This window comes from Cyclopterus lumpus, chromosome 5 (genome assembly GCF_009769545.1).
Source record: "Cyclopterus lumpus isolate fCycLum1 chromosome 5, fCycLum1.pri, whole genome shotgun sequence".
NCBI classification, from domain to species: Eukaryota; Metazoa; Chordata; class Actinopteri; order Perciformes; family Cyclopteridae; genus Cyclopterus; species Cyclopterus lumpus.
This window is the reverse complement of record NC_046970.1, coordinates 14507854-14532688: the sequence shown is the minus strand read 5'-3', so window position 1 is coordinate 14532688 and position 24835 is coordinate 14507854. Positions and strand designations below refer to the sequence as shown.

The 24835-nt window shown below is 39.8% G+C and overlaps 3 protein-coding genes across 3 annotated transcripts; all 3 read right to left on the bottom strand.

The window, feature by feature from the left end:
- Positions 1 to 1001: 1001 nt before the first annotated feature.
- Positions 1002 to 6233, bottom strand: LOC117730682 (transmembrane protein 88). The gene is made up of 2 exons (XM_034532546.1): positions 5940 to 6233; positions 1002 to 1229 (listed from the first exon to the last, which is right to left on the bottom strand). The coding sequence occupies exons 1-2, from the start codon at positions 6231 to 6233 to the stop codon at positions 1002 to 1004; spliced, it is 522 nt and encodes a 173-aa protein (XP_034388437.1).
- Positions 6234 to 10580: 4347 nt separating this feature from the next.
- On the bottom strand, positions 10581 to 14421 carry nbl1 (NBL1, DAN family BMP antagonist). The gene is made up of 3 exons (XM_034532544.1): positions 14247 to 14421; positions 13049 to 13160; positions 10581 to 11246 (listed from the first exon to the last, which is right to left on the bottom strand). Exons 1-3 carry the CDS (start codon positions 14417 to 14419, stop codon positions 10965 to 10967), a joined length of 567 nt encoding a protein of 188 aa, XP_034388435.1. The 5' UTR covers positions 14420 to 14421; the 3' UTR covers positions 10581 to 10964.
- A 3607-nt stretch (positions 14422 to 18028) lies between these two features.
- LOC117730687 (MICOS complex subunit Mic10-like) lies at positions 18029 to 23671 on the bottom strand. Its single transcript, XM_034532551.1, has 4 exons — positions 23550 to 23671; positions 18475 to 18522; positions 18284 to 18393; positions 18029 to 18195 (listed from the first exon to the last, which is right to left on the bottom strand). Exons 1-4 carry the CDS (start codon positions 23608 to 23610, stop codon positions 18187 to 18189), a joined length of 228 nt encoding a protein of 75 aa, XP_034388442.1. The 5' UTR covers positions 23611 to 23671; the 3' UTR covers positions 18029 to 18186.
- Between the last annotated feature and the right edge of the window lie 1164 nt (positions 23672 to 24835).

Below are 24835 nucleotides of genomic sequence, written 5' to 3'. Positions count from 1 at the left end.
CAGTTACATTATTCATCCTTTTGTGAGTGTTTGAAGGTGCCGTGGAATTGAGCCCAACATACTGGACCAAGTGAAACCACTCAACACAACAAATCTAATTTTGCAGTTATGTTTTGACTTGTTTCTAGACTTCTAATGTATATTCTATATAATCAATATATTTCTGTGAAAGTCCCACTTGTAATAACGTCAACATAGTTAGCAAACAAATAAAAAACATTTTAGTTACAGTATATACACAAACTTGAATTGAACACAACCATGATAAACCAGTTTGTGATGTGTTACTCTAATGAAACTGCTATCTTGTCAAAAGAAACATACTGATTTATTTTGAGTGTTGCTTGCGTTAAAGCCGTTATGATATTGTAATACTGATATGAAAATACGGGTAGAGCCAGGAGATGATTAGCCTAGCTTAGCATAAAGACAGAAAACAGTGGGAAACGGGGGGAAACCAGGCTCTGTCTGAAAAAAACCAAATCCACCTACCAGCACCTCTACACCTTGTTTGTTCAATCTGTGCAAAAACAATACATTGAGGTTTTATGGGGAGGTTCTTGACAACAGCACTGACTACCTGCCTGAAACCAATGTATCCGCCTGAATCTAACAGCAGAGAGTCGATAATGATGTGTGGACATGAGGCAAAGTAACAACAAACCACAGTGTCGGCTCGGTTGCTTTTTAATCGAGGAACCGCTGTTTCATGTCACAATGACGGACGAAGCAGTCAACTGGCATGGGCAGATTCAACGGACTGGACCAAGGCAACTGACAACCTGGTATCTTGTGTACACTTTGTGGTTGCCAGGCAGTCAGCAGAGATTGTTACACTAACTGAAGTTATATATGTTGATAGTCAACATCTCTCTGACTTTTGAATGGATTACATTGTGAGGCATTTCTGTTATTTTGTCTACCAATTTTATCTCTCTGGTTGAATTTGAACAAATCCAACTTTCAGATCCCGACTGTCAGCGCCTCGTGCTTCGTCTTGATCAGACCCAAGCGTGGACGCTGCCCGCCCAGTCCAGCATCCGCCCTCGGTACCAGGCACGTGTGATCGGCTGAATGAGCATCATGAGTCGAAACCGTCGCAGTAGTCCGCAGAAGATGGCGGCGGCCACAACAACGAGCGGTGACATCATCACAAAACCCAGGATGATGAGGGCGGAGCAGCTGTTGTCGTCAAGGTAACGGCAGATGGCAGAGGGGGCTTCAAGGACCTAGGAGGACAAACACAGAGGGAGATCATAAAGTAGACAGGAGGGCTCAGAAGGGACATTGTCAACATTTTGGCATCAGCAGATACTCCTTCTCTTCTGTTGAAAAGCAAATAGGTAGGATTTGATAATTATGTATGCACGTGCATGTGTATGTTTGCATATGCTCTGGTAGCAGAAGTGGGACGGTGTGGGTAGTGGGCTGTGACAGAGTTTCTCCCTAGCCTCCCTTTGTAGTTTAGATAAGGAGTGTCTCATAGCTGTCAATCACCTTGTGAGGGTGAGCGTGAGGGAGGATGGGCCAGAGAGAAAGAGATGGAAACTAAAGTAAGATGTAAAAAGGGCAGCTGCAGAAGTACACACTCACATCCTTACAAGAGTTATACTCACACACACAGACATGTAAAGTACAAGTACATTAACTCAGACACACTCAAAATAATTTGATTACGTCTAAAGCCCTTTTCTAAACAATCTCCTATTGTAAGCTTTTTCAAAAGAAGCTTCGCCCCCAACAAACGCACCCTAGCAACAGCAGTGTTCAACACACTCATGAACACACACACACACACACACACACACACACACACACACAAAGGCACACACTTGTCAAGTGCACACTGTGCTTTCACAGCGTACATTTTCCTCCTTGTCGTGCTGTCAGTGTGCCGGTGCACAGCTGGTGCTGGCACCAAATCAGACAGTCTTGTCTTCTCAGTGGGGCCCTCTCTCCGTGTTCAGTCGGTCGGCCCTGACTGACATTGTCTGTAATTGTTTGCTCTGAACTGACATTTGCTCTGGCCTAATCCTGATTGTAGTTTTGTTGCATGCGCACGCTTTGCACATTCCTAATTTGCCTGGTCCGTCATATGTCTGTGCCTTCAGAAACCAAATCATTCAACAAACAGGCAACTGAGTGAAAGGACCAACTGTATCAGAGATGAGCTGTGATGCTGTGACCTGTCTAGTGAGCCAAGGAGCTGTAGATAATCACGGCATGATTTGGTATGATGCCTGGACTCACTAGATTATACTGATGATCTGTCTGCTCTTCATGTGAAGAAAAACAAGCACTATCTGACATGCTTTTGGAAGAGCTTGTATTTAGTCATTTAAAAAACCAATAAGTACAAAACATAAGGAATAAGCCTGAACACCTTTGTGGAAATGGTGCCAACGTATTACTAGTGCGGCCAAAAAGACTTTCCTTCAGGCTTTGATTGTTACATTCTCTAAGACTCCAGGTGCCAGTCTCAATGAGAGTAAATGACATGGGATTACTTGCCTAAACTTCCAGTAAAGTCGACAGAGAGTGCAGATTCCTTATTGTTAACGATTTGTCAATATTCTGTCATCATGCGACAGCAAAGCTTTTCTAAATATTGTTTCTAGCCACTTGGGGGCAGCAGAGACCAGCTGTAAACGCAACGCTGAACAAATCACATTTTAAGTTGTCGAACTTGTTAGCAAACAGTATCTTATTTGCACAGCCAGCAGTTATGGAGCAAGGTTATCATTCATTATCCACATGATGCATTGAAGTGCAATATTCACTCTGCTTTTAGCTCTGCTTTGCTCTCCATCACCTCCTGAGAAAAACATCTGACTCTTTAGCTGATTAATGCTACACCATGATCATGCCAGTCGCTTGATGTGTTTGTCCGTCATTTGATGCAGGGTAAAAACACTCAATTGGATTTTTCCCTACGAGCTACATTTCCCGCATTATATTTGAATAATTGTTATTGTAAAACATAATGACTAGAGCAGCTTTAATCATCCTCTACACAGCAAAATCGGTAGTGTTACTTAGTGTTAAATTTCCAGTGAAAAATATTTGGAGTTGATCAGTGTTGTTTTCCGTGTTCATTAAGCACTTGCAGTGTTGAAATCGCTTTGGGGGCGGAGTTATTTCAGCGAGTTAACGCAAAGCACTCCTGACTGAGTTATCTACACATTTTCGCGGTCTTTCTTCAACTGACGGTGCCAGTCGAGAGAAGTCGGTGAAGATTATTTCAATTCAGGAGGTAAGAACGAAATATAACGTTATTTACTTATGCAGGCTGTTTATCTTTAGCCTTATATACAATTATGTGTTGATGTCAAGTGTGGTGCAATGTGTTTTATTTGTCATTGAGCCTGGTGGCTAATAGTTATCTAGCTAGCAAGCAGTTAACTATTTATTTAAGGGGCATTTTCTCTGATAGGATTGTCAAATATATTGTTCGCTAGGTGTGTTTCAATGTTATTTGGATGCCCAACGTTAAATGGTTTGCTATGCGAAAGTTAATAATTGTCAACTAGTTAGTTTAATTAATTAAAGTTGTAACTAATATGGTTAGCTCATATAATGCTAATGTTTAAATGTTAGCTAACTTTATCTAACATCAAAACGTTCTGAGATGATAAATAAGTAACTGGTCCAGCATATTTCACAACAGGCCAAAACAATAATTGGCCTTTTTGCATTTTTAGAAAATGTATGTGACAATATTTTGCAATCAGAGATGCAACCATCCAACATGACACGACAGAAAGGTTCGTGCCACAGCAGTCTCGGCGGTTAATGGGTTTGTGTCACTGCGGTCTCGAGCACTGCTCATGTTGCGGGACTGCCCTCGAGCACGATAGTATTTAACGTTACTGGCTTCTTGGCACTGCGGTCTGGAGCGCTGCTAGTTTGTGCCTCGGTACTGCGGTCTCGACCTCTCGTGGACTTAATAGTTTCACGGCACTACGGTCACGAGGGTTACTGCTTTCGCGGCATCTTTGTCTTGAGCGCTTCCGCACTTGTTCCTTCACCTCCTAGCGTTCGTTCCTTCACCGTCTTTATCGCAGCACGGGGCCCCCGTGCACGCAGAAGCTAGCACGCTAGCTTTTAACGTGTTAAACACAGCGTCCAATGTCTATGTGCGCGAGCGTGTGCTAAACAGCTAGTTACACTGACAGTAGAGGACAGCAGCAGCTTGTGCCTCATTGATACCCAAAACGGTAATTATAGACCTGTGTAGTTTAATTTACAACATGAGACTATATATACCTTGAAATGAAATCATTTGTAGACCATAGTGACATGTTTGCTCGAGATCTGCATGCTGCTGTACCCAATGACCTCTTCTCTACCAACTGGGTTAAAATCAGTGGGACAGAGTACAGGACAGGACTAATCATCTGCAGTGAGATTGATCATGATATACCTGGGTTTTGCAGAATAAAGAAGATCGTTTTAGTCGACAGTGTTATCTACTTTGAAGTGAACAAGATTGTGGTTGACCATTTTAGTGAGCATTTCCATGCCTACCAAGTGTGTGAAAGTGATGAGAAAGCTGTAATCAAAGCAGACAGTCTTGTAATATACAAGCCCTTTGACCTACAAAGTGCTTATGGTAAAGGTGAGAGCCTATATATTGTACCGTTATTTTCTTTGTAAATGTGCATTCGGTATGTAGTTAAGTTGTACCCATGGTGCTTGGTATACATTTTCTGAATAAATGGAAACATTTGTTGTATGATTTGTTGTATTTGTTCACTGCTACTTCACATTTTAACTAATCTAAACACAAATACACGTTAGTGTAAAAAATACACTTTCATGTGTCATAAGACAACACCGTGAGTGTTGGATATTAACACTTTTAGTGAAAAGAAACACAATTTACTGTAAAAAATACACTTTCATGTGTCATAATACAACACCGTGAGTGTTAGATATTTAACACTATGAAAGAGTTAACATAGTAACACTATCCAAAGTGTAAATTTAACTCTGACACTGACATAGTGTTAATTTTAACACTATAAGAGTTAATTTCACACTTCCGATTTTACTATGTAAATATGCACAAAAGGTCCAACTTTCAGTCAAGAGAAATGTATCGTCAATTATGAATAGCAGGTATGTTTATTGACAGTAGAGAGTGACAGGTAACATGGGGATGAAACCTGTCACAACCTGGAATCTAATCAGGGATGTTGCAGCTATGATGTGTCTGAGACCAATACCTGGAGGTCTTAAGGACATTGCATGGTGATTAGTTGTTCCTTTAAAGGGTTACCATGGGCAACCACATCTAAATATGTGAAGATGAATGGTTAATAAACAGTAAAAGGTGGTAGAAAGAATCGATGCAGTAAATATCTGGCAAGAATTGTACAACTACAGGAAAACCAAGTATTGTTGTTTTTAATTTTTATACCGTATGTCTTAATACCTGTAGCAGGAGATACATTCACACACTGTAGTCTAAAGGTTTATACAGAAACAGTGATTCCAGTTTGTTCATTTTACGTACAACATTTATCATTGTTTGAACCAGTATAATAGTAGATTGTTTGGCTTTGTAATCTACTTGTCTTACAAGTTTACAAGTCTTTGTGAACATAAGTTGTGCTGAAAAAGTGCACCACACAGATGTCCCATCCTTGATCCTATTATTTTGCATTGCGAAAATACTGAGCAATTCTTGCCTCTATAACAGAATCCTGTGTCTACTATTAAAGTCTGGACCTTGTGCCATTGAATCAGTGTCCATCTCAGCCCAGTATCCTCTCACTGATCATCCAGAGGGAGGATTAACTTAGATGATGCAACTTTACAACTTGAATTGTGTAGCTCAAATCGCAGTAGTGGATCGGGGGTCTAGAATAACAGTAAATGTTTCCTCAGCATGTACTGTACCTGCAAGAAGAATAAACAACAGGGTAATATCTCACCCTGGAGTGGCACAGGAAACCGGCGTACAGCAGCAGCACTGCAGGAAGCAGCACCACAGAGAAGACCAGAGCTAGGAGCAAAGCACTGGCTAGGACGACACACAGGTCCCAGAGGATGAGAGCTGCCCCGCAGGCCACGCAGCCAATCCTGCCCCTGCGGCTGCCCCACGCACTGCCCTCACTGTGGGCCACGGGAGGGGGCAGCATGTTCACTCTCTCCCCGATCCAGAACTCCTCCTCTTTCTCCTCCTCGCCTGAACCGCCATCGTCCAAGTCCACGTCCATGCCACACATCCTGAGACAGACAAAGAGAGTGGACTCTGTTTAAAGCAGACTGTTACAGGCTGATACATCCCTTGACTTGTTAATGTTTTAATTTAATGAAAATAGATCTAACAGAAGAGATTATGCTTGCAAAACATAATTGTATACATTTAAATTGTGTATATTGTGAACATCTGTATTAAAGTCATGGAGAAAAAAAAGGTCTTTAAACATATTTGCAAGATAAATTAATCCATGCCTTGTCATCTGGAATCACATTCAAAAACACGTAAATTATTGAATCTATTCTAATAAAATGTTTGCATTCATGCTGAATTTAAAAATATTACATCCTCAAGGCCTGTCCATCCACCACCCTCTTCTTTTTTCAACCCAGGCAGCCACTCATTAGACTATGCAAATAAAAAGGCTTCCCACACGCGCACGCACGCACACACACACACACACACGCACACACACACACACGGTCCTATATCTTCACATCGCTCCTCCGGTCGATCTCATCGATCAGGGCTTCGTCACTAAAGCCCGGACTGTATGTCAATACGATGCATTTTAAGATGATGCGGTCCGGAGCCTGAACGAGCATCATACCGGACGGGACACATGTCCTGCTCCTCTCTCAGAGCAGTTTGAACACACCTTAATCCTGTTGCTTGAGATGGTCCTTTACCTTGATGGATACATTACTGTCGCTTTAGTTTCTGTTTACATTTGAGTTGAGACTGGGTTACTCTGCTTTTTATCCTGTAAACTGTTAAACCTGATGGCACAAGCATGACTGTTTAAATGTATCCTCTAATAAACAACACGTTATAAATGAATGAGAATAGTGTTGCCTACCTCCAAGTACAGATGCCGGCAATCCCTCCGGTGTGTTTGAGTTCTTCTCCCGGTTATCCACTCGGAGCTCTAAATTTGACCTCAAATTAAATAAATAATTGTATAATAGTTTTTTAAAACAGCAGCGGAAGGAAGCGCCTGTGAGTTGAACCCTGTGAAGCTGTTTGAGGAGCCTCTGCGCGTCTGTGGGGGCGAGTGACTCCGTGCCGCGCGCACAATCTTCAGCATGCGCGCTCACGCGGTCTCTCAACAATTTGAAATTGCAATATTTTAGTTTTGAGCATTTAACACGACACTCGTGAATGCATCTATTGCTACATATATACTGCTACATAAACGTGTGAAACGAGACGAAGGAGCACAAAGGGCTTGGCTGGGTTCAAATGCGTCTACATTATTCTATGTTGGCGAGGCATAGCCCGTATATGTTTCCGCTCATGGCTTTATTTAGACACATGCATCATTAAGAGCAACTGTGGGGTTGCCATGGTTGTGGAAAATACTATATGATACATATTAAAATATATATCAAGTTATTACTGCAGATTAGATGGATTGTTGTAAAACCCAATGAATCACTAACACTTCTTAAAGCATTGCTATTAAATATAAAGGATAAACACAAACCAAAGAAAGTGATTTTACAACCTGGCAACCAAGTCGTTCTTATTAATGGCTTATACCTGATATAAAGCCATTAGACGCTTCGTAGATATACCCTTTATAAAATACATCTTATTAGAAAATGGATCAGCTATCTTGTCCAACTGTCTTTGATAAATTGTTAAATAAACTCATGCACTAAATTGTTGTAAAATGTCCTGAAAGACAAATCTTGACAGATTAGCAAAAGCTAAAAAGCTATTAAATAGGAGCTGAACATCTTCTTCACCCGCAGTGATCTAACCGCTCACCTTGCATATACCATGATATAAAAGTATATCCAGGGTGCTGTACATTATGAGATCACAGTTGAACATGGTAAGCCAATTATATAGAGCCATGTTGGTATACGTTGAGTTGGTCTGTTTAAACAATCATTAAAATAGGCCGTACTGAATTATTACAACGGCTGCTTGTAGCCTGCATCTGTTCATGTTGTCATCGGTCCAATCAAGTGACACAAGTGTATTTGAGTTTAGCAGATAATCAGTTAACATCTCAAGAATCTTCATCAGGGTACACTTAAAATCATTGCGGTCACACATTGCAAATATGTGACTCTGTCACAGATCAAAATTATTAGGAGAAAAATACAATAAACACAAAAATAAGCTCCAATGAAATAAATCCCACAAAACTGTATCAGGAAACATGTATTTTAAGGAAATAAATGATGAGTTCGTACCAGGTGAAAGATGAGAAGCGTCATGGCCTGCATTGTGCAAGAGAACAGAATACATTTACTTTTTAAGCAGGGGGAAAAGGTAAATCAAAGCTTGAAAAACAAGTTACTATATCACAATAAAATGAGATATGTTCATAAATATCCCTCTGAGTTTTTTCCCTGTGCAGTCTGCGTTTCACCAATCTTCAGTGCATCAGCTGTGTGGCCAGGAGATAAGCAGTGATCGATTTGTTTTGCAGCACAGACAGACAGTCAACCTTTCACTGTTCACATTTAATTACCTGGAACGAGGGAAAAAAGACGAGATGATATGGGACAGAGTTGACGAGAAATGGAGGAAAAGATACTGTCATGGGGATGTAATGATAGAGATGAGGGGATGATTAATGAAGGTGAGGAAAGATGCTGCAGAGGGTCTATGGGTAAGATGAAGAGGCTCAGTGTGTTTGGTGTCTGGATCTAACGAGTTGGTAAGTTAAAGTAAGTTAAGAGGCACAGTAAATATAACCTTTCTCCACTTGTAACATCTACTGACATCTGCTGGACTCTCTGTGAACCTTTCAAACTAAATATAGCACCGATTTATTTAATCTTTTGGCGGCTACCTCAAACAATGTTCCTCCTGTAATGTCCTCTAGCTTTTCTTCATTGACTGGACCAACGTTTATACTTAACACAGCCGACCCTGAACTGAACATCCTCCATCTATTGTTCATGTTATTTATTATTTGTTTCATGTATAGGTGACATCAGGTCAGTATAATAGTAATAAAGTACACTATTAAAGTCCAGATTGCAATACTACAAGTCTGAATTTAAAAACAACTCTGAAACAACTTTAATTCAGCACTAAATGAGAGAAAAAGAGATTCCCTTGATCCTTTAAAAAGTATTATGAGAAACTTTATGTTCAATTGTATGCTTGTACAAATATCCATGTTTTTGCAAGTTCAGCTGACCTGCTGTTCCCTGATTAAAATACTCTTTATTAGCATTATTAATTAATTAAATAAATTAAAATGAAATATAGGAATTGAAAGTGTAGTTGAAAGTTAAACACTGTCTCTAATTTACTTTTTTATTTATATTAAACATATACCTTTCCAGAAAACCTTTGGGAAGAATAAATCAGAAATGGCAGAGCTGTAAAATTATTGTTTCCTTGTGGGTGTTATTTTGTTATCTTTATTTTATAGTTAAAGTTGATATAGTCATGCAATTGCCACATGCAATTCAAAGCCAATTATCATCCCATTTTGAACCTCAATTAAAATCACTGAGTCTCTGTAGGTTACTTTTTCCATTCTGAATTAACACTTCAAAGGATAGATTCAGATTTTTTCAAATGCCATATGTACATTGACAGAGTTACTGCTTGCTGTTTCTCTCCATACTTACTGCAAACAGATCCCTTAGTAACATGACGATGTGGGACAGAGAGGGAAAACATGTTTGAGTTACATCAAGTGGATATCTTCCAAGGTCTTTTGAGTAAGAAATGTTGCTTTGTGTTACTAGCTCTCTGCAGCAGCTCGGCAAGTAAACGCTGTCTGTTGAAATACAAAAACTGTAACCTGATATTCGCTTTAGCCGGACTTTTAAAGGCATTTTTGCACAGCATGAAGAAAGTGGGGTTTCCCCCCTTCATTTCTTACTTTGCAGACACGTTTTTTTTAAAACTCCTTTTGCATGGGATCATTGCTTCAAGACAGACAAAAAATGTCATCTTTTAAATTCTGAATTATTCTTAAATTACAAAAATCATGAACAACATGGATAAACGAGTGAAAGTATGTGTAAAACTTTCTCTGTGACTTTTCCATCAAAGCATCTCATTAAACTGTCTAGCACGGTGAGATCGTATTCAGGCCAATGAAGCGGGCAGTATCTTCCCATAATGCATCTCTTCTGTGCTCCAGTAAACATCTGTTAAATGTTGGTCCTCGACTGTTTTGTTGATCAAAGAACCCAACACCATGTCCCGTGGCCCAAATTCAAACAGCAGCCACATGATGATAAAGAAAACAATGTACAGTTTTAGAGACAGTGAAAGGAAGCTGTGTTTCTTTGGTTCAATAAGAAAACACTTTCTCCAACTCCCTTTCTTGTGATGCTCACTGTGACAGAAAAGGAGAGCAATAACTGGCAGACAAACAGTTAGAACAACAATATAATTTATTGCGATAAAGGGGATACAAAGTAATGAGACTAGAGATTATTAACAGACATGTCATGTCTGGATGCACACATTTACATGTTTAGTCAGAAATAAACAAAAAGAATGCATAGGCTGGTGTGTCTGTAAGAGTTTATATACAATAGAGTAAGTGTAATCTGATAGCATGACTTTGTGAGCGAGAGAGAGAGAGACAGAGACAGAGACAGAGACAGAGAGAGTGTGTGTGTGTGTGTGTGTGTGTGTGTGTGTTTCTTTAGAGAAACTTGAGTGAACTGAAGCCATATTTTCAAAGTGCCTTTACAATACTACAGATTGGTTCAAAGGGTGCAGAGGTTGTGAAAGATGAGCAAAGGGACAGAAAACGTTGTACCTATCCTCCATCTGATGTGTGTGGTAGTGTGTGATGGGCTGTGTGTGGGTGAGCATGCTTATTAGAGTGTGTGTTTAAAGGGGGCAGCGGGTGAGACTGAGCACCGCTGAGGGTGTCAGGTAGAGACGGAGCGTCCAGGACGTTGTCTGCTGAATACAGCTGCATGACCGCCCCCTCCTGGCCTCCTTCTTTACTGCAGGACTGGCAGCTACAGTGGAAGATTCTCTCTACCAGCTTATCCACACGAGGAGACTCTTCACTGTCGGGGCACTCCAGAGTCACCTGTTCACACACACATACATACATACATACATGCAATTAATTACATAAAATACATATATTTGTATATTTGTTGTTTAGCACTTTAGTAACACTTAAATGGCACTTACGGATAGTACTCTGTAGTTTAACGTTATTGAAGAAATTGTACTTGCTTGATTCTTGTTGTTCTAGGTTTTGACTCATGGTTTAATGCACTTATTGTAAGTCGCTTTGGATAAAAGCGTCAGCTAAATGACATGTAATGTAATGTAATGTAATATAAACACAGAGGGGGGGGGGGGGGGGGGGGGGGGGGGTACAAAGTTAATGGCTGCTGGATTTCTGCTGGTTTGTTAAATGTCAGCAACCCAATGAACAGGAACTGAACTATATATTTGGCCTTGGCTTAAATCTTCCACTTTACAGATATATTTATATTTTTTAATAATACATTTTTACTCATTATTTTTCATATATTTATAAATGTATTTCATATTGTTTTTCTGTCTTTGACTATTGGTAGTCAGATATAGTTGAAGTAAGTGGTAACAATACTTTCTTTCCTATCCTACAAAATAAAGTAAATACAGCTAATTTAAAACAATAAAAGGCAAAAGAACTACATTGTTTTTTTAATGTCTGCTGGTTATGTTGTTTTGAGAAACAAAAATCCAAGAATTATAATTTGTAGCTCAGAGAGTTGAGTGTGTATGACATCTTATTTATTTGTAATGTATTACTACTTTGTAAGAACATAAAATGAGTAAGCAACATTGGCACAAAACTATGTGAACATTTTAGGGCGAGTACATTTCTTTGTGTTATTTTTCAATTTTTACTTCTGTTAATAAATATTGCTTGGTTAACATATATATTTACTTGTATTAATTAAGATATTATATTTTGTTATGTAACTTTTTTCCTTCTAAGGAAATCTGATATTTACAATATGTACATACTTTTATGTATATGTGGATGGATGATGTGTGTGAGAGTATTTGGTTAAATTCTTACTGCTTAGTTTTGCGTTTTTGCTTTGTTAAAGGGTTTTGTATTTCCACGTTTAGAAAATATCTATTGAATAAACATGAAATAAACAGAAACTATACAAGCACCTTGTAAACCTCAATTTTGCACAAGCTAGCTTTTAAAACATCACGCAACTTCCTCCATTATCCATTGAAAATGATAATTCAGCAGTTTTATCGAGATCTACCACAAGTGCCAAACCAGCATGGAGCAGTATCCTCTTTCATGAGAGCTGACTTTGTTCTGTCTCTAACTGAATTTAGTTTAAAACCTGCAAAAACAATCATAACCACAGACAAAAACATCCTTTTATAGATAGTTAGAAGTAATCTGAGAGTGGAAATGTACTTTCTCTAGCAACAATAGTATGAAAATTAATTAATCTATCAGGTAACAGTTAACATCTGCACTCCAAAAGTTACAATATTTTCCACTGAAACATGAGGCGACCTCACCTGAAGTCCCACCCGCCTGGCCTAACTGGCAGCTTTCCAAACTACATACACCTCACTACAAAGCCTTTGTTGACGAAAGACTGGAGACATTCTGGCTAACAAGGACAATGAACATTCTTTAGGAATAGAAGATACAGGAGTATGGTTCATTGGTAACTCACCGAGGGAACTGCAGAAATTGTACACATCTAAAAAAATTCTCCATTTGGGTTTTTTTTTTCTTCTGCTTTGTGAACACAGAGTGATTCTTTCATGTTTGAAACCTGTGGTTTTGTGTGTGAGTTAGAAAAGTCTGTGTTGGTGTGTGCTCACTATGAGCTAATGTGCCATAAATCTTACCACTTCCCACTGTGTCTGGGCCGGCATGCAGGAGTCACAGTGCACCAGGGACTCCGTTGACTGTGGAAACGTGTTGGGGACGCTGTAACTGAAACACTGACCCAGACAAGCTCTGTGAGGAGGACAGAGTGCATTATTGCATGATTCAACTGCCTGAGAGCAAGAGCTGTGGGTGTCTGGTTGCCTCAGGCCAAACACAAAATCACAAAATGAAGACTTGTTATTGATCAATTTAAAGTGAATCTCTGGGCAACTTCTCCTTAGAAGTGAAAAGGATTGAGATGAGAATGTGTCTTTTACCAAATAAGTAGTGTGCAAAACATGTACAAATCACTGTGAGGACTGCAGCTTAGGGAGGAATACATATAAATATTTCCTTCTCGTTGAGAATAACTAGACTGTTATTGAACTGTTTCAAGTAACTTGAAGAAATGACTTGGAAGGGTCACAGTGTTACAAATCAAGCTTACTGAAAAATAAGGATACGTCTGCTGGTATTCTATTGGTCAACAAACACCATTGAAAGAACAAAACTAATAACAAAGTAATACTTGTAACAAGTATTTTCAGTGTCGCCATAGCGTGATATATAGCGTGTTACTCCATTGGTGTCTGAAAACTCTTAAAAACACATCACTGGGCCACTTTGTTGCACTGGATGATTATGTTCTGTCATTGACATGAACATGGGCCTGCTGCTGCTGTTTATATTCACAAGAGAAACAAATACTTAGTATTGTTTGCTAAAAGGTACACAATCATGACCTAATCTTCAGATTTATGTCCTCATAGGAACCAATGGTCTTTGTTGGTTTTGGTCTTTTTCATTCAGATTTGTTGACAATAAGAAACATAATAATATCTATCACCAGCGTTTAGCTTTTATATCAACGTCTGCAGTTTACTAAACAATCTTTTTCAGTTTTTCAGTTCAATTTGTATTCAACTTTTCATTGGCTATTTTAAACTTGTTCGACAAAGTGTCTTGAAAGTAATTTGTTATTTATTCGTACATGACACACATGTTGAGCCCCCGCAAGTTGATTTTAACTGAATTAAATTTAAACAAATAACTACTAACGCTATGGTAGAAAAATAAAATACAATTCTAATACATATCTGCATCAGCACTTTTTTCAGCTGCAGAGAAATTGTCAGACAGACAAAAAAGAGTGACAGAGAGGGCCTCCATCCTGACCTGTTTTGAATAGAGCGAGGCTGACAACCCGTGTGCCCGACTATCTGTGTGATGTTCTTGGCTTCACACCAAGCGCTCTTGTCAGGGAACAGCGCCAGGCGGTTGATGTGTGCAGGCGGTGCCGCTGAATACAGTGCAAACAGTACCCAACAAATCTGTATCCTCTGCCACATGACTGCACCTAGAGGGGCATAAAACCACAGCCTTTCACCACTTTGTTGACCTTGTTCCACACAAAAAGACACATTCAAAAGAGGAGTCACAAAATCTCTTGATGTTTTTTCGGGTTGGAGGTGGCCTGGATTTAATGTGAAGTTTGGACTTAGCAAATCCCTCCACATGTGAATTGGCAATTTGATTAGCAGCTTGAAACCCAGGGGTCCCCTACTTTATATATTCTGCAGTCACATGTTTGACTCATATGAATGATTAAAAGAGACAACCTCCTATAATTATCTGAATCACCAGCTACGGTGAAAACACGAGATTTAGTTCAGTGTCCAAAAAGAGACAATACAATGGGGGAGGGCGGCATATGTCTGCTCCTTTCACCTGACTAATAGTCTGTCCTCTGCTGTTCCACACTCTCCTTTTAAAATGCCTCAACCAGTCACGTCATTTAAAGCCCATAAAATCGTTTTCTCCTGCTGCTTATTAAAAAAAAAGTTGTTTCATGGTCACCCACAGACACACCTTTCAGCACTTCCATATGTCTCTGACACAAGATACCCTGTCTTCAAGAATCAATAGAGCTCTTCTTATCTATTGTAATATAAAAGATAAAGGGTCATATGGGGTGTGTTGTTCTGAGAGGGAATAACTTTCTTTCAAAGAAAATCTGTATAAAATGTATTTTAATTTTTTTTAACAGATTTTCGGCTACTTTCTTAAAACACATATTTACAGACTGTATACTGTATTATGTTAAAGTAGTAATGCTGAGCAGGTATGTGAAGGCTTCACACACCAGGAGTGTGACGCCGTTTTTGTGTCGCTCTCATTGTCACAGAAATATGAATATATATATATATTTATATAATATAAACAAGGAGATCTGAACAAGAGTTAACACAAACCTGAGCTATGACGCGTTACAGTACCGAACGAGTTAGTATGATTGAGTTATTACTGTCTCTAATGCAGGGGCGATAATAAAAAAAACGTTATTTTTGTATTCAGATTAGATGGTTAAATCTCTCGCAGTTGTTTCCGGTTGATACAAGTTAAATAAATATCAATAAATATTCCCTTCGGACTTTCTTGTAATTAGCGCACTCTGTCTCGCGTCTTTATCCACAACATAAAATATATATAATCGGCAAGTTCATGTATTCTTCTTTTTTTTTTTATCGAGGTACTCCGGAAAGTGGGAAAAGTTGCCACCGTCATTTTAAACAAGTGTCGCAGCAAACTAATGGATGAAAAGTCACGTCGCCCGTAGCGAGCAGAGGAGAACCACGACAGTAACAAGTACAACTAATAACGACACGTTTCAAACTACGAGTGATGGCCCCTCAGAGGTCCTCGTGGAGACACTTACCAGCGCTCACCCACCCCGAGGAGCCTGCGCAACGTCCCGCGGAGCTCAGACGCAAACTTGACACTGGCCGCTAAAACCAAAGGATGCGGTGTGCTTCGGGATATCAGCGTCCTGCTGCTAATGTGAACGAAATGTGAGCACGTAGTCAGCGGCGAGGACACCGAACCCAGTCTGTCACTAAACAGTTACATCATCCGCAAAGAAGAACAATTAAGAAGCGTTCGTCCGACAGGGAAGGATGGGGAGATGGGGAGTTATGAGCGCTATTTCATCCCCGAGTCCATCGGCTCAGACCGTCCCTCCCCTTTGTTCTCTCCCCGTCCAATGTTACATTCCCATGCAACGCCGCTGAAAAGCCCTTTCCAAGTTGTTGTCTTTTGTTGTAAAACTCTGGAGCAGGGGTTAGGCGCGGCTGAGCCCCCAGACCGGCGTCCTGCTGTGCCGTTTCTGGAAGAAATCGGAGGAAGTACCGGGGGGCTGTTTCAAGTCTTTCCCAAAGTTGAGGAACGAGGCCAGACCGAAGACCAGATTCAAAAAGATGCAAATGGAAACACAAATAGTGTCCTGCGTTATCTTTGCAATCTGCATGCAATATTTTACTTTTATATATTTTTTTGGTTTTAAAATAAATTGAAACACTAATAACTGCGATAATGCAACACAACTGGACAACAGATCCGCATTCGACCGATGCTTTGATCCATTTTCTTTTAGCTAAAAAGTTGAAATTATGTCAACATCATGTGCTCATGACAACTTGATTTAATTAAGGCCTCCATAAGTTTGGAGTGAAACCACTGACAGACTTAAAGCAAAGCCAATGCTGCAAAGCATTTCAAGGTCAAATTCTACTATACAAATGAATACACATAATCTATATAGCATCCACAGGGGCTATATTCCTGCATACTTTTCCTTTTGACATGTAGCTGATGATAATAACATGTTTGATGTCAGACCTTTACTTGTAACTGAGTATTTGTACTGAGTTTAATTGCATATTTTACTGAAGTAAAATATCGGTGAACAGCAGTATCAGCTACACATTGCAGTAATGCAGCAGCACACAGTCTGGGTTATTGTCACCAACACTGACGGAACAGCTTTGAGCCATTAGATGAACAAATTGGATTTGTACATCATAGACTGGTAATTATGATTCATCATGGAGATTTTTTAGACAGGAACAGACAGGTTGGAAAGGTTTTGGCTGCCTCGTTACACCTTGGCTGTGTCACTGGTCCCTCAGCCAAACACCCCATTCCTGCACTTCATCCTACCTGTACAGGTGTTCAGCCTGGCTTGTGTCCATAAGACACCCCTATCTGTCTCATGCTTCACTTGAAAACAAATGTTTTAATGGACAGGGGACGAGTGACATGGCTTCATTTATGACATTGCCCATTATGTGCTCACATTGGTGAGAACACTTTTAGCGTGATAGAGAGTGAAAATGGGAGTGCATGTATTAGAGAAAGCATGCAGTGTTTTCTTTGATGTGAAAGTGTAAACCATGTGTTATGTTCAGAGTGCAAAGTGCAGAACTCACCTGTTAGTAATAAGAGCAGACGCTAGTCCAGAAATGACATTCCTCTGCATTCCACAGATTCTGCTTCACCAGGGGTCTGGATAAACGTGTGCGCCTGCACACGCTCATTCAAACAATCCTTCTTCTCGCAGGCCCATGCAACCACACATAAGTGATCAATCACACTCAAAACAACCACGGCAAACAGACTCACGGCCAACGAATACACAAGACGTAAGAGATTCTTCCTGATATGGAGACGTGTGCTATTCCAACTCCCTGGAAAGAAAACTTGAATCACAGCAAACACGCTGGTCCAACTCACAACTTGAAACGGGACTAAAAATCATGGCATACTGTGCAAATTCATGATCTAGCATGGTGTTGAAAGAAATCTACATCTATAAATAGGAAAACTATATGATAATGTTCTTGTGTGTGTGTCTCTCACTCACACACACACACACACCTAACGTCCTCTCTTTCAACATAATGCATTCTTCTCCCACTGACTGTATGTTCTTTATTCCATCATTCGTAACTTTTCATCCTCCCACTCGCTAACAGGGCTGCAGATGCTGAACCTGGCCCTCATTCCAAAACAGCAGGAGCTCGAGTATCCCAGCTCATTAACACACAAAATTGCCTCCCACCCCTAAACCACATTTCATTCTCCTCAAACACGCACAAAGAAAAACAAAAAGGAGAAACAGATGAAGTTTTCCATAATCTCTTTATTAAATATACATTGACTGGCATTTGACAAACACAATGTGGGACTCATTGGACATTAGAGCCAGGACAGAAATGAGCAGCAACACAAACACGGATGAACAACTTCATGGCGAATCCTGCTCATCTTTAGTCCTTTATTACTGGTCCTGTAAATGAGCACACACACAAATCATGAAGCACAAAGTGTTTGCCACAAATCTCTGACAAACAATACATTTCACCCTCTCCACTCACCTTAACCATGTTGCCATGAACCAGGTATGGTGACCTAAAGTCATGCTGGCAGTTGGCGTATCCCATTCCCAGTCCCAAACCTGAGCCAAGTGAGACAGGCCATGTGCGACCTGGGGGGGTGGGGTAATTTTATGTTTTAAAGAAGTGCTTAAAAAAGCATTTACCAGTCTAACTTAAGAAACAACACTTACGTTTAAAGAGAAGGACGGAGAACACAACGCCCACAGCAAGACCAGTTACTGCAAAAAGGAGACAAAAATAAGTAAAGTGACTACACATCCAAAAATGATTTAACTTTAGTACCGAGGTAATGTGATCATGTCTGATCCAGTATACAAAGTGGCTGGCATAGATGTAAATCTGTTGTAATGAGGTCAGTGAGGCGCTGCTATTATGTCGGATGCAAAGAGTTGGTAATAGCACAAGTTAGCAAGACATTGCTCATTAGGAAAAGAGAGGGAGACAAAAAGCAGCAAGAAAGCACAAACTTCCAAGAAAGAACGAAAACAGTGCAAGGGGTGCAAGAGAGGGGGAACAAGTTATGAGTCTATGAGGCGGAGGGCAGAGGAGGTAATAGGTCGAAGAGGGCACACATGTGCAGGTAAGCAATGTGTTGACCCAGTATGGTCAAGCTGAAGGTTATTCTCAGTGACATAAAAGTTGGCTACGTTGTTTGAAGTGCTCAGATCGGAGTGGGATCTTGAGGAGGAATGTGTTTGTGCGCTTAGCTTCACCTCGCTGCAGGCCACGCCACACCCAACAGCAGGCCAGCCAGCACAGAAAACACATTTTAAAAAACTGCCATTTGGGCCCCACCGGCTCTTAATTGAATTCAGTAAGCTATGCAGCATGATCCATTTCTTTTGCACAACTTAGAAATGTCAAACAAGAACACATAAGAATCCGCACACCCTCAGTGCAGATCAACAATAGTTTATTGTCATCTGCATCCATTTCGAGCAAAGATTTAGTTAAATTTAAGGTTCTCCGTCTTTTGCAGCCTCAGTCTTTTTTTAATCTTCAGCCAGAACAGTTTTGAAACCCCTGATCTTCCATTCGCAGTAATACAGTAAAAACATTGGCAAAATATGACGACTGATCAGCATCTCATTTTGGCGTCCTCTCTTTGTCTGGACGGCTCCAAGGGAGATGGTTTAGAAAAAAAACATTGTTGCTGCAGTAGAATAAACTGTATAACCCACAGGCCACAGAATACTCAGTAGGTTTCCCAGAAAATGAAGTCTAGGGCTAGTCAATGTTACTGTTGTTCATTATTTAAAGCATTTTTTGGAAATGGCATCAATGAAGACACTCCATTTTGTGAATTTAGTGTGACAAAAAAAACACAACTTTAGACATATAACTCACATTGCAATTTAAAAAGATGGTGTTCTTCGTAGAGCTAATGATTGTGAGGTGTCTGTGTGGTGAAGGGGACATTATTCAGGATTTAAAACAGCTTGAGTGGAAAGAATAATCTTACTTAATATGACATGGAGACAGTCATTATTGTTTAAAATGAACAGTTTGGAATCATTAACACACTTACACAATGCTTCACAAAATATGCTAAACTATATTTTACTGAGCAAACACAGAAAGTTAGAACTCAGAAACAAAATAAACCCCAAGCTTCTCTGGCTACCAGAGACACCTTGGCACAGCGGACAGTTTGCTACACAGAATGAGCTCAAGGAAAAGCCACAATGCAGACGTTTTTCCTCCAAGCAAGAAACATATTTCATTGTGCCAAAGTTGATGTCATTAAGTGTCTTTTGGGTCAGATTGTTTGCCATCTAAGTATTTGAGTGCTGCACCAACACTGTTCCATATACAACTGACAAACTCTGCATAAAAACTGATGGTGATCTGTTCAACACTGTAATGTTGCATTAGTTTCATCAGAGACGATTGGTTGAGAGAAGGCCAGAGTCCATGGAGGAAACCTCTAAACCAGGAAACATGGATTAATTTGACTGACTTTCACAAAATACCTGTTATACATAGCAGATAGTTTCGGCAGTACATTTAAAAACATCTGCTGAGTAGTATGTATTAGCTATATATATCAAAGTAAATGTTGCACATACGGTGTATTCCGTGTGAGTGTACAACAATAAAGAGAGTTGTAATACTGCTCAGATTGTTCTTTCTTCACGACTTCTTTTTGCTGATAATGGATTGAATGCAGCAAAATATCTCAAATATAATTTTGAATGTAGACTTTATTTGTTGATCAGGGTTGTAGGGTGTTTGCGTCAGGCTTAAATTATATAAATTTAAATTATTCCTGGATTAAATCTGATGAAGCTACTTGTTTCTGCTTTCCAGTTGGTGTCTGAACTGCTGAAAAGGACTCGTATCATAACACCATATGCCAAACAAAAGTGGAATGTGTGTGTGTATATACAGTGCATCCGGAAAGTATTCACAGCGCTTCACTTTTTCCACATTTTGTTATGTTACAGCCTTATTCCAAAATGGATTAAAATAATAATAATAATAATAATAATAATAATGCATTTAATTCATATAGCGCTTTTCATAATACTCAAAGACACTTCACATAATTAAAACATCCTAAAAATTAATTATTTTCCTCAACATTCTACACACAACAACCCATAATGACAAAGTGAAAACTGTTTTTTGCACATTTTTGCAAATCTATTAAAAATAAAGAACGAAAACATAACATGTACATAAGTATTCACAGCCTTTGCCATGACACTCAAAATTTAGCTCAGGTGCATCCCGTTTCCACTGATCATCCTTGAGATGTTTCTACAACTTGATTGGAGTCCACTTGTGCTAAATTCAGTTGATTGGACATGATTTAGAAAGGCACACACCTGTCTATATAAAAGGTACCACAGTTGACAGTGCATATCAGAGCATAAACCAAGCCATGAAGTCCAAGGAATTATCTGTAGACCTCCGAGACAGAATTGTATTGAGGCACAGATCTGGCGAAGGGTACAGAAAAATTTCTGCAGCATTGAAAGTCCCAATGACCACAGTGGCCTCCATCATCCGGAAATGGAAGAAGTTTGGAACCACCAGGACTCTTCCTAGAGTTGGACGCCCAGCCAGACTGAGCGATCGGGGGAAAAGGGCCTCAGTCAGGGAGGTGACCAGGAACCCGATGGTCACTCTGAAAGAGCTCCAGTGTTCTATGAAGAGAGGAGAACCTTCCAGAAGGACAACCATCTCTGCAGCACTCCACAAATGAGGCCTGTTTGGTAGAGTGGCCAGACGGAAGCCACTCCTCAGTAAAAAGCACATGACAGCTCGCCTGGAGTTTGCAAAAAGGCACCTGAAGGACTCTCAGACCATGAGAAACTAAATTCTCTGGTCTGATTAAACAAAGATTGAACTCTTTGGCCTGAATGCCAAGCGTTATGTCTGGAGGAAACCAGGCTCATCACCTGGCCAATACCATCCCTACAGTGAAGCATGGTGGTGGCAGCATCATGCTGTGGGGATGTTTTTCAGAGGGAGGAACTGGGAGACTAGTCAGGATTGAGGGATAGATGAAGGCAGCAATGTACAGAGACATCCTCGATGAAAACATGCTCCAGAGCGCTCTGGACCTCAGACTGGGGGGCGACAGTTCATCTTCCAACAGGACAACGACCTGAAGCACACAGCCAAGATAACAAAGGAGTGGCTTCGGGACAACTCTGTGAATGTCCTTGAGTGGCCCAGCCAGAGCCCTGACTTGAACCCGATTGAACATCTCTGGAGAGATCTGAAAATGGCTGTGCACTGACGCTCTCCATCCAACCTGATTAAACTTGAGAGGTTCCGCAAATAAGAATGGGAGAAACTGCCCAGAAATAGGTGTGCCAAGCTTGTGGAATCATACCCAAGAAGACTTGAGGCTGTAATTGCTGCCAAAGGTGCTTCAACAAAGTATTGCACAAAGGCTGTGAATACTTATGTACATGTTATGTTTTCGTTCTTTATTTTTAATAGATTTGCTATATATATATATATATATATATATACTTAATAGATTTGCTATATACATTACACACCGCAGGCACAGCATGTGTAAAGGACACATCGATAAGTGTTAAGGGCACATTGACATGGGCTAGCGGAACCGGGGATCCTTTAAATCAAAAGACGACCCTGCTCTACCACTGGGCCACAGTTGCCCCATCACTGGCGACAATACAATAATTTGTCCACACTGAACTGGGAAATTCTGAAAAAGGCACCTCTGTCCATGTCGTGCTAGCATTTTTCTCTCCAGAGTGGATGAATCGGAAGAGGCTGGCTTTGCATTTCTCGTTGACAAGGGAAATCTTTTGGAAAACAATAACATATGTCCTCCCAGACAAGCCCTGAGGCTGGAAGGAAGTTATGAACCATCCAATCTCTGGACCATCGGCTTATAAACCTTCATTCTACATATGAATGCAGAATCTGTTTACAGAGATTATGAGCCATCTGTCACACAGATATGCTGTATTTACACGTATAAAACAGGATTAAATCACCACTTCAGGATAATTCTGTCCGACAACATAAGAACAATATTTAAATGAGAAACTCATTTTTGACTACAGCTATTAATTAAAATGAAAGGGGATTTAATGGTGGTTTAACTGAGCAGAGTAATCATGTGGTCCTTTCCACTCATAGATTGAGCAGTTTTTAATGGTTTGGGTGTTTTCGGGGGCACTGACTTCAGATTTACCCAGTTTCGTGTGGCAGTGGTTTGAGTTAAATCTGCACCTCTGACAGTCATAAGGAAATTTACCTTCTATGTTTGAGATATGCTTTAGTTTTAAGGGCCATAAAATCGTGACTTCCAGAGTACAAGTTTACGGCTCCTTGCTGCTATTTAACTGTAAAATATTGATTGATGGAGAGATGAGACTGAATCAGGAGAATTGGTCTCAGGCTGAAAGACAGAATGATCCTTTACGGCTGTGACAACGTTACGGCATCCGTATACTGCGTTACTCTACCGATGACTTTGTTCACACACTCAGTCTGTTAATCAAAACTCAGCTTGTATCCTCTTCAATCTAATCATTACTCACCAAAATAACAAAACACGTTAGTTTTACCCATTCAGCAGCCAGGTTTACCGTTGACCTCAGCAAACTGCCCCAGGATGGTCAGACAGATGTCCCGTAGAAAAGGACCTCGACTGGCTTGTAGCACAGCATAGTTACCAAGTGTAATGTACTACAGATAACCTTATAGAAGCGTTACATACTAATATGCAATTGTGTGTGGAGACATTAACCTGTTTTGACGGCTGTATCAGCAAGACAGCGGTCCCATTTCCGTCCGTGTTCGGCTGCCATGTTTTCATCTGTCAGGAAGCCCGTCCAAATATCGCGAGAGAAATATAGTCCCGTGATCTCACAATTTCCCGGTTTTGCTCTTCCGTTTGTTTTACGTTTTTATTTAGCTCCTAAAAAAACGTTAACTTTGAAGAAACATCTCTTTTTAATATCATATTCATTTAATTTAAGGCACGACGGGACTAACAACTTGAAATGTTAAAGAGTCTAAACAGCACCTCCCTGTTTACAAAAATGCACATTCACAAACTTGATATAAGTATTGCCTGCCTCAACTTATGTTACGTTGCTTTATTTTATTTAAACTAACAAGGAGATCCAATTCAATGCTATGCAGCCAGAAATAATTTCACACTGGACTAGCACCTTCTTTTGTTTTAATATGTTTTGCCTGAGAGAGTTTAAGCCACACCTTCATCTTCATTTTTCAAAAAACACGACTGTGTCCAAAGTAGCAAACATATTTGAGATTGTAGCTATATTACTCCCCCTCTTATGAAATTCCAGCTGACTAGATGCTGTTAGGTGCTGATTTCCTGTCAATATTATACAGATGTTGGGTGTACAGGCAGGCTGCCCATTTACAAACAATCCAGGATGCACATGCACATGCTCTTTAACATTTTAATATGTAAGCAAAAAACATCAACCCAGATAAGTGGGGAGTAATTACATTACCTATTTCAATAAGTGTATAGGAAAACGTTCACTCATTTGTGATGTACAACTGTTAAACATTTTAAATCTAAAATATAGAAGTTGTTTATTGGATTAACCCTGGGGCAGAACACCAGCAAACCAACACATATAACTTAATGGCAGCTGAAAGTGTTGTGTATTGAATAACGGTGCAATCAGCAGTAGACATAATTTAACATTACAAAGACTCATTCAATTCTGTTTTCATATTTCTTTTAAGCATTAATGAACCACCAGTTACTACAGGTGTCACAAAATCCACCACAACAGCCAATTAATCATGATTGATCATCACCACCTACACATTAAAGTATTCTAAAAAATATAATACATCATTATACTTACTTGTATACTTGTATCATTGTTGCATAATGGAAACTAAGTAACATTGCTATTCCATTCATCTGAATTGAATTGAATCTCTTAATGACAAAGGGAGATGAAATCTAAATGTATTATAAACGACTTATAATGACACTTAACACATCATTTATGTCAGACAATATGTGCGAATTAAAGGATTACA